The following is a 12,807-nucleotide window of genomic DNA, read 5'->3' as shown; positions in this document are numbered from 1 at the left end:
TCTATTATTGTAATTGTCATTCAAATCTACAATAGAAGTTAGAAACTTAGTAGCAACTTGTTAGGTGCAACTAGCTGATCCCAGTATTGTAATAAACAGTGAATGTACTTACCATTGCCAACTCCTCCTACAACACCGCCAACCGCTGCAATATAAATAATAATCTATTATTGTAATTGTCATTCAAATCTACAATAGAAGTTTGAAACTTAGTAGCAACTTGTTAGGTGAAACTAGCAGGTCCCAGTATTGTAATAAACATTAAATGTACTTACCATTGCCAACTCCTCCGACAAGATTGCCAGTCGCTGCAATATAAATAATAATCTATTATTGTAATTTATTGTCATTCAAATCTACAAGAGAAGTTTGAAACTTAATAGCAATTTGTTACTTTTCCAACCGATAATTACAAAAAACAAACTTAAATGTGCGACGCGATCCCTACACATGCTTACTGTACCAAACGCAAGGTATTTTTATTTTTCCTTTTATATGTGTACGAAATTGCGGGTACAGCTAGTTCTTATTAATCTGAATATCATACGTATTGGAATTCTATTATCACCAACTCGCTTTTTAACGGGATATACAGGCAAACGAGCAATCGGATATCCAGCCAGACTGTAAAACCAATCACCGTCGCCAATGGACCCCCGCAACACGAGAGAAGTTACAACTGCGTACCAGTCTCTGCCAGACTCCCGGTAACTTCATTCGCTCAATGGTTTTATAAGCACGGTGATCGATACTCAGAGTGTGAAGACGCTTTTGCCCAGCTATGACTTGCTAATAACGTAGTAAGTTATTTTATTTGAGAAACAAACAGAATTATATAAGAAAATTACATACAAATTAAATAATACATAGTCCAAAACAGTTTCCACATGAAAATATACAGTAACGCTTAATTAAATGCAATCATACTATAATTATGTATGAATAAGTTGAAAAAACTCGAGTAAAAAAATCACATCTCATAAACTATTTACAAGGTGCAACCAGCTGGTCCCAGTATTGTAATAAACAGTTAATATTCTTACCCTCGCCCACATCGCCAACCACTGCAATATAAATAATAATCTATTATTGTAATTGTCATTCAAATCTACAATAGAAGTTAGAAACTCAGTAGCAACTTGTTAGGTGCAACTAGCTGGTCCCAGTATTGTAATAAACAGTGAATGTACTTACCATTGCCAACTCCTCCTACAACATCGCCAACCGCTGCAATATAAATAATAATCTATTATTGTAATTGCCATTCAAATCTACAATAGAAGTTTGAAACTTAGTAGCAACTTGTTAGGTGAAACTAGCAGGTCCCAGTATTGTAATAAACATTGAATGTACTTACCATTGCCAACTCCTCCGACAAGATTACCAGTCGCTGCAATATAAATAATAATCTATTATTGTAATTGTCATTCAAATCTACAAGAGAAGTTTGAAACTTAATAGCAATTTGTTACTTTTCCAACCGATAATTACAAAAAACAAACTTAAATGTGCGACGCGATCCCTAGACATGCTTACTGTACCAAACGCAAGGTATTTTTATTTTTTCTTTTATATGTGTACGAAATTGCGGGTACAGCTAGTTCTTATTAATCTGAATATCATACGTATTAGAATTCTATTATCACCAACTCGCTTTTTAACGGGATATACAGGCAAACGAGCAATCGGATATCCAGCCAGACTGTAAAACCAATCACCGTCGCCAATGGACCCCCGCAACACGAGAGAAGTTACAACTGCGTACCAGTCTCTGCCAGACTTCCGGTAACTTCATTCGCTCAATGGTTTTATAAGCACGGTGATCAATACTCAGAGCGTGAAGACGCTTTTGCCCAGCTGTGACTTGCTAATAACGTAGTAAGTTATTTTATTTGAGAAACAAACAGAATTATATAGGATAATTACATACAAATTAAATAATACATAGTCCAAAACAGTGTCCACATGAAAAATATACAGTAACGCTTAATTAAATGCAATCATACTATAATTATGTATGAATAAGTTGAATAAACTCGGGTAAAAAAATCACATCTCATAAACTATTTACAAGGTGCAACTAGCTGGTCCCAGTATTGTAATAAACAGTTAATGTTCTTACCCTCGCCCACATCGCCAACCACTGCAATATAAATAATAATCTATTATTGTAATTGTCATTCAAATATACAGTAGAAGTTTGAAAGTTAGTAGCAATTTGTTTTTTGTCCAACCGATTATTTAATGTAATCTTTATAATATTACAATAATACTGTAGAAGAGCTAATTCTGTACATTGCAATCGCAATACACACATCATCATTATATACTATCTACAAAGTGCAACTAGCTGGTCCCAGTATTGTAATAAACAGTTAATGTACTTACTATGGCCAGCTCCTGCTACAGCATTACCAGTCACTGCAATATAAGTAATAATCTATTATTGTAATTGTCATTCAAATCTAAAATACTGTCGTAAAGTCCCCACTGCCTAAGAATGAGAGAGATTAATTATAATTTTATAAAATAATACATAGTCATAGTAACTTAAATAGTAATATTTTAGTCTTAGTTTTTTTTTATTTAGTGTATGTATTTAAGTTCATGTTATGTCTATTATAGTGTGTAAGTCAAATAAAAGTATATACATATATTAAATATAAAAAAATACATAGTAAAAAAAGATTCCACCTGAAAAATATACATTCACGCATAATCAAATACAATCCATACATGAGTGAACATATGCAATGTTTCAATAAAATCGGGTGAAAAAATCACGTCTCATTTACTATCTACAAAGTGAAACTAGCTGGTCCCAGTATTGTAATAAACAATGAATGTACTAACCATTGCCAACTCCTCCTACAACATCGCCAACCGCTGCAATATAAATAATAATCTATTATTGTAATTGTCATTCAAATCTACAATAGAAGTTTGAAACTTAGTAGCAACTTGTTAGGTGCAACTAGGTGGTCCCAGTATTGTAATAAACAATGAATGTACTTACCATTGCCAACTCCTCCTACAACATCGCCAACCGCTGCAATATAAATAATAATCTATTATTGTAATTGTCATTCAAATCTACAATAGAAGTTTGAAACTTAGTAGCAACTTGTTAGGTGCAACTAGGTGGTCCCAGTATTGTAATAAACAATTAATGTACTTACCATTGCCAACTCCTCCTACAACATCGCCAACCGCTGCAATATAAATAATAATCTATTATTGTAATTGTCATTCAAATCTACAATAGAAGTTTGAAACTCAGTAGCAACTTGTTATTTTTCTAACCGATAATTTAATATATATTTTTTTATGACATACGGTAAGCAATCGCCGCCCATGAACACTTGAAACACCAGATGCGTTACAAGTGCGTTGCCGGTCTTTTGGGAGTTAGGAATTAAAGGGTTGTTGGGGAATCGGAGATTGAGAAGATTGAGAAGTCAGACTCACTCACACAAACATACATAACCTCACGCCTGTCTCCCATGGGGTAAATGGGAAGTGTGTACGAACCGTGGCAATTGGCGTTCCATTGTCACTGCCTGCTGCCACGGTTCGAACACACTTCTTTGGTTTCTGCAACAGTCATCAGTCTTTTCATGCATGCTGGTCGGTTAAAGGTACTTTACTAACTTTACTAAAACTTTTTACTAACTTTACTTTCTATTTTTAGTCATGGGTGTCGTTTTAGAGGTATTCGAGGGTGGTCAGCGATGACGTAGTTAAAATGTGAACCCAAAATGGCCACTGTACGATTTTAATTAGTTATAAAATAATATGTATTTTACAAGATATATACTTACAAGATATATATCTTATATGATTAGATTTCGTCATAAATAGATTTATTATATAGACTTATTATATTTAGACACCACTCACATAGGGTGAAAAAAATCTGAGGATTATACGTACTTGAAATCCATTATCGCCAATCCGTCTTTTAAAGAGAGAAGTGTTTCATGCTCATGCCTTCTCCGAGTGAGAAAAGGCCTTTGCACAGTTGTGACTGTTGAGTGTAGTACATCACATCACAGCGTAGTATCACATAATCATATATACTATTTACAAGGTGAAACTAGCTGGTCTCAGTATTGTAATAAACAGTTAATGTACTTACCCGTGCCCATATCGCCAACCGCTGCAATATAAATAATAATTTATTATTGTAATTGTCATTCAAATCTAAAATAGAAGTTTGAAGCTTAGTAGCAACTTGTTAGGTGCAACTAGCTGGTCCCAGTATTGTAATAAACAATGAATGTACATACCATTGCCAGCTCCTCCTACAACATCGCCAACCGCTGCAATATAAATAATAATCTATTATTGTAATTGTCATTCAAATCTTCAATAGAAGTTTGAAACTTAGTAGCAACTTGTTAGGTGCAACTAGCTGGTCCCAGTATTGTAATAAACATTGAATGTACTTACCATTGCCAACTCCTCCGACAAGATTGCCAGTCGCTGCAATATAAATAATAATCTATTATTGTAATGGTCATTCAAATCTACAAGAGAAGTTTGAAACTTAGTAGCAATTTGTTATTTTTCCAACCGATAATTTAATATAATTTTTTTTATGACATACGGTAAGCAATCGCCGCCCATGAACACTTGAAACACCAGATGCGTTACAAGTGCGTTGCCGGCCTTTTGGGGGTTAGGAATTTAAGGGTTGTTGGGGAATCGGGGATTTGGAAGATTGGAAAGGGGGAAATTGGGCCTCCGATAACCTCACTCACACAAGGAAACACAACGCACGCGTTGTTTCCCGTCGGTTTTCGTTGAAGCCGTGGTATCGCTCCGGTCGAGCCGGCCCATTCGTTTCGAAGTATGGCTCTCCCACACTTAGACTTATCTATCTATATGCATATTGTAATAATACTGTAGAAGAGTTAATCCTGTACATTGAGAATATTAAAAGAATAACAGTGTTACTAGGTAGATACCAAACCCAAAAACGTGATTGAAAAATGTTTTGTCTGTTTGTATGTATGTCTGTATGTTAACACATCACACAAAACTACCGGTCTGATTACGATGAAAATTGGTATAATTATATTTTAATATCCTTGACACAACACTGGATACATTTTATACCGTAAAAGTATATTCACTAAAAAACAAATTTAAATGTGCGACGCGATCCCTAGACATGCTTACTGCACCAAACGCAAGGTATTTTTATTTTTCCTTTTATATGTGTACGAAATTGCGGGTACAGCTAGTTCTTAGTAATCTGAATATCATACGTATTAGAATTCTATTATCACTAACTCGCTTTTTAACGGGATATACAGGCAAACGAGCAATCGGATATCCAGCCAGACTGTAAAACCAATCACCGTCGCCAATGGACCCCCGCAACACGAGAGAAGTTACAACTGCGTACCAGTCTCTGCCAGACTCCCGGTAACTTCACTCGCTCACTGGTTTTATAAGCACGGTGATCGATACTCAGAGTGTGAAGACGCTTTTGCCCAGCTGTGACTTGCTAATAACGTAGTAAGTTATTTTATTTGAGAAACAAACAGAATTATATAGGATAATTACATACAAATTAAATAATACATAGTCTAAAACAGTTTCCACATGAAAAATATACAGTAACGCTTAATTAAATGCAATCATACTATAATTATGTATGAATAAGTTGAATAAACTCGGGTAAAAAAATCACATCTCATAAACTATTTACAAGGTGCAACTAGCTGGTCCCAGTATTGTAATAAACAGTTAATGTTCTTACCCTCGCCCACATCACCAACCACTGCAATATAAATAATAATCTATTATTGTAATTGTCATTCAAATATACAGTAGAAGTTTGAAAGTTAGTAGCAATTTGTTATTTTTCCAACCGATTATTTAATATAATCTTTATAATATTACAATAATACTGTAGAATTGCAATCGCAATACACACATCATCATTATATACTATTTAAAAAGTGCAACTAGCTGGTCCCAGTATTGTAATAAACAGTTAATGTACTTACTATGGCCAGCTCCTGCTACAGCATTACCAGTCACTGCAATATAAGTAATAATCTATTATTGTAATTGTCCTTCAAATCTAAAATACTGTTGTAAAGTCCCCGCTGCCTAAGAATGAGAGAGTTTAATATACTTTTATAAAATAATTCATAGTCATAGTAATTTAAATAATAAAATTTTGTCTTAGTGTTTTTTATTTAGTCTATGTATTTAAGTTCATGTTATGTCTATTACAGTGTGTATATCAAATAAAAGTTTATTCATATATTATATATAAAAATAAAAAAAAGATTCCACCTGAAAAATATACATTCACGCTTAAAATCAATTACAATCCATACATGAGTGAACATATGCAATGTATGAATAAAATCGGGTAAAAAATCACATCTCATTTACTATTTACAAAGTGCAACTAGCTAGTCCCAGTATTGTAATAAACAATGAATGTACTTACTATTGCCAACTCCTTCTACAACATCGCCAACCGCTGCAATATAAATAATAATCTATTATTGTAATTGTCATTCAAATCTACAATAGAAGTTTGAAACTTAGTAGCAACTTGTTAGGCGCAACTAGGTGGTCCCAGTATTGTAATAAACAGTGAATGTACTTACCATTGCCAACTCCTCCTACAACATCGCCAACCGCTGCAATATAAATAATAATCTATTATTGTAATTGTCATTCAAATCTACAATAGAAGTTTGAAACTTAGTAGTTAGCAACTTGTTAGGCGCAATTAGGTGGTCCCAGTATTGTAATAAACAATGAATGTACTTACTATTGCCAACTCCTCCTACAACATCGCCAACCGCTGCAATATAAATGATAATCTATTATTGTAATTGTAATTCAAATCTACAATAGAAGTTTGAAACTTAGTAGCAACTTGTTAGGCGCAATTAGGTGGTCCCAGTATTGTAATAAACATTGAATGTACTTACCATTGCCAACTCCTCCTACAACATCGCCAACCACTGCAATATAAATAATAATCTATTATTGTAATTGTCATTTAAATCTACAATAGAAGTTTGAAACTTAGTAGCAACTGTTAGGTGCAACTAGCTGGTCCCAGTATTGTAATAAACATTGAATGTACTTACCATTGCCAACTCCTGCAACAAGATTGCCAGTCGCTGCAATATAAATAATAATCTATTATTGTAATTGTCATTCAAATCTACAATAGAAGTTTGAAACTTAGTAGCAATTTGTTATTTTTCCAACCGATAATTTAATTTTTTTTTTTATGACATACGGTAAGCAATCGCCGGTCATGAACACTTGAAACACCAGTTGCGTTACAAGTGCGTTGCCGGCATTTTGGGGGTTAGGAATTTAGGGTTGTTGGGGAATCGGGGTTTGGGAAGATTGGGAAGGGGGGTATCGGGCCTCCGGTAACCTCACTCACACAAAAAAAACACAACGAAAGTGTTGTTTCCCGTCGCATTTCGTTGAAGCCATGATATCGCTCCGGTCGAGCCGGCCCATTCGTGCCGAAGTATGGCTCTCCCACACTTAGACTTATCTATCTATATACATATTATAATAATACTGTAGAAGAGTTAATCCTGTACATTGAGAATATTAAAAGAACAATAGGGGGTGTTAGTAGGTAGATACCGAACCCAAATCCGTGATTAAAAAATGTTCTGTCTGTCTTATATTTACACATCACACAAAACTACCGGTCTGATTACGATGAAAATTGGTATAAATTATATTTTAATATTCTGGACACAACACTGGATACATTTTTATCCCGCACAAGTATATTCACTAAAAAACAAACTTAAATGTGCGACGCGATCCCTAGACACGCTTACTGTACCAAACGCAAATGTAAGTTTGTGGAGTGTTAGGTTACCCGCAGTGGACTTTACGCGGTAAATACAGGGCCGACTATTGAAAAGATGAAATTTGCTTAAACCGCTCGCCGGGGATCGTCTATGTACTTTATACCAATCCGTCTTTTAAAGAGAGAAGTGTTTCATGCTCATGCCTAATCCGCGTGGGAAGAGGCCTTTGCGCAGTTGTGACTTGCTTGTTAGATTAGTACATCACATCACAGCGTAGTATCACATAATCATATATACTATTTACAAGGTGCAACCAGCTGGTCCCAGTATTGTAATAAACAGTTAATGTTCTTACCCTCGCCCACATCTTCAACCGCTGGAATATAAATAATAATCTATTATTTTAACTATTAAATAAAATACTGGTGGTGAATAGACTAAGTTCTTGCTTCCTAACAATTAGGGTGCGGGTTCGAAATTTAGTTAATAACAATACGGCTTTTTTAACTGATAATGTAATTATTATTATATTTCGATACCACTCACATATTATGGTGAAAAAAGAACCTTTTTAAGAGAGAAGTGTTCCATGCTCATGCCTTCTCCGAGTGAGAACAGGCCTTTGCCCAGTTGTGACTTGCTTGTTAACAAGTACATCACATCGTTGAATCAAATAATCATAATTATACATATAATATCTACAAGGTGTTACTTGTTGAACTTACCATTGCCAACTCCTTCGAAAATATCGCCAACCGCTGCAATATAAATAATAATCTATTATTGTAATTGTCATTCAAATCTAAAATACTGACTTAGGGCTCCCACACAAAACTGCGATGCGAATTTCTGCGATACGAATTAGTCCGGCAAACCGTTTGGTAGGGCGACCATTCCTTCAAGTGTAGTCAGCCGTACTGGACGTGTTTTTATAAAGCGTAAGATGGATCGCAAAAAGATTATTGCACTGCTGTTATCGTTAAATAGATATAAAAGAAAAAGAAGATTCTGGGTTCATTCATTTATTACGATTATGAACTCTGATGGGAACTATTTTACTCAAAAGTACTATGCGTTGAGAACTGAAGAAGATAATTTTTTTGATTATTTTATAATGAGCATATTTTCATTTGAAGAGCTTTTGAGTTTATTACCACCATGCCTTCAAAAACGATCGTAGTTACAAGGGAAGAATTCCTGTTATGCCTTTGGAAATGCTGGGACTGACTATCAGATAAAGTAAAACAAAATTTATTTATTTTTGCCATTTTTTTAATAACAAAGAAGGCGGCGCAGGCGGCGCAGGCGTCAGAGCGGACTAAAATGGCGTCACCAAGGATGACGTAATATCGCAGGAATATGCGATGCGAAGCAGATCGGAAATTCTTGCGGTGCGTTCTTACGAATTCGCAGATATTTGCGATGCGATGCGAATTCGCGGTTTTGTGTGGGAGCCTGTAAAGTCCCCCCTCCTAAGAATTATTCTGCGGGTTTGAAATTTAGTTAGTAACTTTTTCCAAATGTATGATAATATTTAGACATTATACCCAATATTTCTTTTTTTTGCAAACCCACAATAATTGTATCACATTGCGGTAAACGAATCAGCGCCGCCTATGGACTTGGATACCCTCAACGCTACGGCAACATAAGCACGGTGATCAATGCTCGTGGCTTCACCGAATGAGAAGAGGCCTTTGTCCAACAGTGGGGTTGCTATGAGCATTATATTACATCATCATCTCCTATCCTTTAACTAGCTGGTAAATTAGTGCTGTAATAAAGAGTAAAGGTACTTACGGCTCCAAATATCCTATAAGGTCAGAAATAATAACAGTATATTAATAAGATTTTTATAATACAGTAAGTAGGTTGCTCAAGGTTTCATCTGCCACCTGCCACTTATATCATCAAACGAACTTAGTGATACTTTAATAATATTATGTGATTTTTATGGTATAAGCTGGTAAACGAGTAGACGAATCGCCGCCGCCCACGGACACTCGAAACACCAATTGCGTTACAAGTGCATTGCTGGCCTTTCGGGTGTTGGAAGAAGGGGAATCGAGGATTAGTAAGATTGCGTACGTCGGCCTATTCGTGCCGAAGCATGACTCTCCCATAATTATAAAATAATTCATTAATTTATTCTAATTTAATGTATTAATTTAATCATAGATACATAATCATGATGATACAACAATTTGCGAAGTACGTGTCTAACATAAACAAAAAATATCTAATTCTTAAATTACATAGTTCGTCAAAGGTCGTCTAAAGTAAAGCGTTTAAAGTCAATGTGGCTAAAACACATTGACCTACTGAACGGTAACTATGTAGAACTCACCACTTTTAATTTTGAGTAGCCCATGGACTTACTCGTAAATTCAAATATTATTAAATACTTACACGCTTATTCCTGCCAGCATTTCCAGCATTGACTGAAGCCAGAGCCGCCTGTAATGTAGACAAAACTTGCAATGAAGGCGTTCTCAATAACAATAAACAAGTAATTATAATTACTTGTAACATTACTCACGTAATGTTTTGACGAAGAACTCGACTAGTTTCAAGCCCTGCTAGGGGCTCATATTCATGAGCAGCATTCCGTGACACACGACGCGGCGATTGTCGCGCTGCTAGTCTAGTAAATTTAGTACTAACATATGGTCCATATTCGAACCGGATACAATTCCTAGCTGCCGACAGCGCCGGCCGCCCGAGAACAAAGAGATCGCGATAAGATAAGCAGACCCCAAGTGTTCGAGTTATTATTGAAAGGATTTTAAATATTAGAAATTATGCAATTCATTACGTTTGCTACAAGTGAAGTTATTACGTACTTACAATGGCTATGGAAGTGGAAAAGGCATTGAATATTGTGGAAAACCTAGCACATACTTTAAAGAAGACACAGATAAACCTGAAGAAGTCCCTGAAATCTAGATTAACTCCAAACTACGTGTGGAAGATTAGTGGACGGAATATAAACAAGCTTACAGTGAAATAATAAGTGTATCGAAGGAGAAGCGTGTCAAAATACCCTACATAGTTAGTGAAAAATACTTTGAACATGAAGAATTGTATTTAAGTTTGTCAACCAGTTAAAGTCTGTGATTCGTCGCCTATGTGTGTTAAAGTTAGTCATGATCAAACAACAACACGAGTGGTTTTGCAGAAAATACAATTACCTACTTACAGCGGACAATATGAAGAGTGGTTATCGTTTCATGATTTATTTAATACACTTGTACATAAGAACACGACGCTAAGTAATGTACAAAAACTGCATTATTTGACAACAAGTGTTAGTGGAGAAGACGCGTCGATATTAAAACATATACAAATGACAGATAACAACTACGAAGAAGCATGGAATATTCTTAAAACAAGGTGTGGCAACAAACGCATTAATGTCGACGTAATTATGAAAAGATTCTTTTCTCTTAAGAAAATTAACGTGGGAAATTCTAGTTCTATAAAGAATTTACTGGATACAACATTTGAATGCTTACATCAATTCAAAAACATGAAACGACTTCAGAATGCAAAATCTCAATAGCAGCGCGACAATCGCCGCGTCGTGTGTCGCGGAATGCTGCTCATGAATATGAGCCTCTAGCATGGCTTGAAACTAGTCGAGTTCCTCGTCAAATCATTACGTGAGTAAGCCGATAACATAATAATTATTTTAGTATGTCTAAGTCAAGTACTAATAAGTTATTACACAAAATGGTTTCTATGAGCTCTATTCCATCAATTAAACCCTTAGTTTGATATCTGATCTATCGCCAAGAAGAGGGTGAAACTCCAATTAGTAAAGACCGAAACAAACAAACGGGCGAACTTAGTTTTTGTCTCAAATTGGAGCATCACAAACGACAATGTCCAAACTACAAAAGATGTTATATTTTAGAGTTTCATTTAGATACTAGCAAACCAGGCGAACTCCGTTTCGCCACCAATAATTATCCCTGTTTTCCTGATTTTCTCTTGAAATTTTTCCTAAATTGTCTTACGTCAGGAAGGAAAACCCGACTTATTTTTATGGAAAGGAGAAAGAGAAAACGAAATACATATTATAATATCCTAGCTTAAAGAGTACCATACGTAACAGCACACGAAAGTAATCTCCTAGAAGACATGTGGGGTACGGCTATGTAGAAAATTCATGTGGTTAGAAGACAAGTAGGCAGGGATAAATATTAGTCGACAGAGAAGAAAAGTGTAAAAATAAGAAAGCGTCTGAAAGTACTTACAATAGCGACGACCAATAACACGGCAGTTTTCATGTTGGAGAGTTGAGTCGGAACAGGATGTTTGAAACTCGTACCTCTGCTCTCATTTCGCAACCTTTTAAGCGCAATACAACCTATATAGCTGCGTCGACCTCAAGTCGCGGCGGCATGTCGGCGGCTGATCACATTAGTTTGATCGACCATTCCTGACACAATTGTAATAGCAGACTACAGGCCCCTATTACAATTGTGTCAGAATGGTCGAGCGCAAGCGTAATCAGTAATCGAAGACACAATTGCCAACATGACGGCGGGTAACACGCGCAGACGCATGTTGCCGACATGATTCTTTCCATACAGGCCGCCGGCACGTGTCGCCGAGCTTAGTCGGCGGCCCGGCGGGCTCAGTGTGTACTGCGCTTTATACGGACCATCTCGTCGTTTACATTACAAGTTGCAACATACAATAGGGATTATGGCGAGGTATGAAAATTAAAAATCTAATTAGTCCGTCAGTTAGGTAATGAAAAAATATTAGACTCGTATTTTTTATTATGTCATATAAGATAACAATACTTAGATAAAACGAATCAAAGTTTAGGAGTGGGAGCTAACTACGTCACTTTTCATTATGAAACGTACTCTAATGTGACGTCACGCGATATTTCAAATCGATATATCTTCGAAAGTATTTGATTCCGTAAAAAAATAAAAAATACGTGTCTAATATTTTAAAATAATCT

General features: G+C 35.6%; 1 protein-coding gene across 1 annotated transcript in view; it reads right to left on the bottom strand.

Moving 5' to 3' along the window:
- LOC118265037 (uncharacterized PE-PGRS family protein PE_PGRS46-like) overlaps positions 1-12,807 on the bottom strand; it is a 70,685-nt gene that overhangs the window by 37,145 nt on the left and 20,733 nt on the right. The window contains exons 27-33 of the mRNA XM_050706157.1: positions 6,969-7,001; positions 6,806-6,838; positions 6,639-6,671; positions 6,476-6,508; positions 6,021-6,053; positions 5,771-5,791; positions 4,453-4,485 (exon numbers count right to left, since the gene is read on the bottom strand). Of these exons, the coding sequence (XP_050562114.1) occupies positions 4,453-4,485; positions 5,771-5,791; positions 6,021-6,053; position 6,476 (88 nt within the window). The 5' untranslated portion in view covers positions 6,477-6,508; positions 6,639-6,671; positions 6,806-6,838; positions 6,969-7,001. The remainder of the gene's footprint in view (positions 1-4,452; positions 4,486-5,770; positions 5,792-6,020; positions 6,054-6,475; positions 6,509-6,638; positions 6,672-6,805; positions 6,839-6,968; positions 7,002-12,807) is intronic.

This window comes from Spodoptera frugiperda, chromosome 28, assembly GCF_023101765.2.
Source record: "Spodoptera frugiperda isolate SF20-4 chromosome 28, AGI-APGP_CSIRO_Sfru_2.0, whole genome shotgun sequence".
NCBI lineage: Eukaryota > Metazoa > Arthropoda > Insecta > Lepidoptera > Noctuidae > Spodoptera > Spodoptera frugiperda.
Note: the sequence above shows the minus strand (reverse complement) of the source record. Positions and strands in the feature narration are given on the sequence as shown.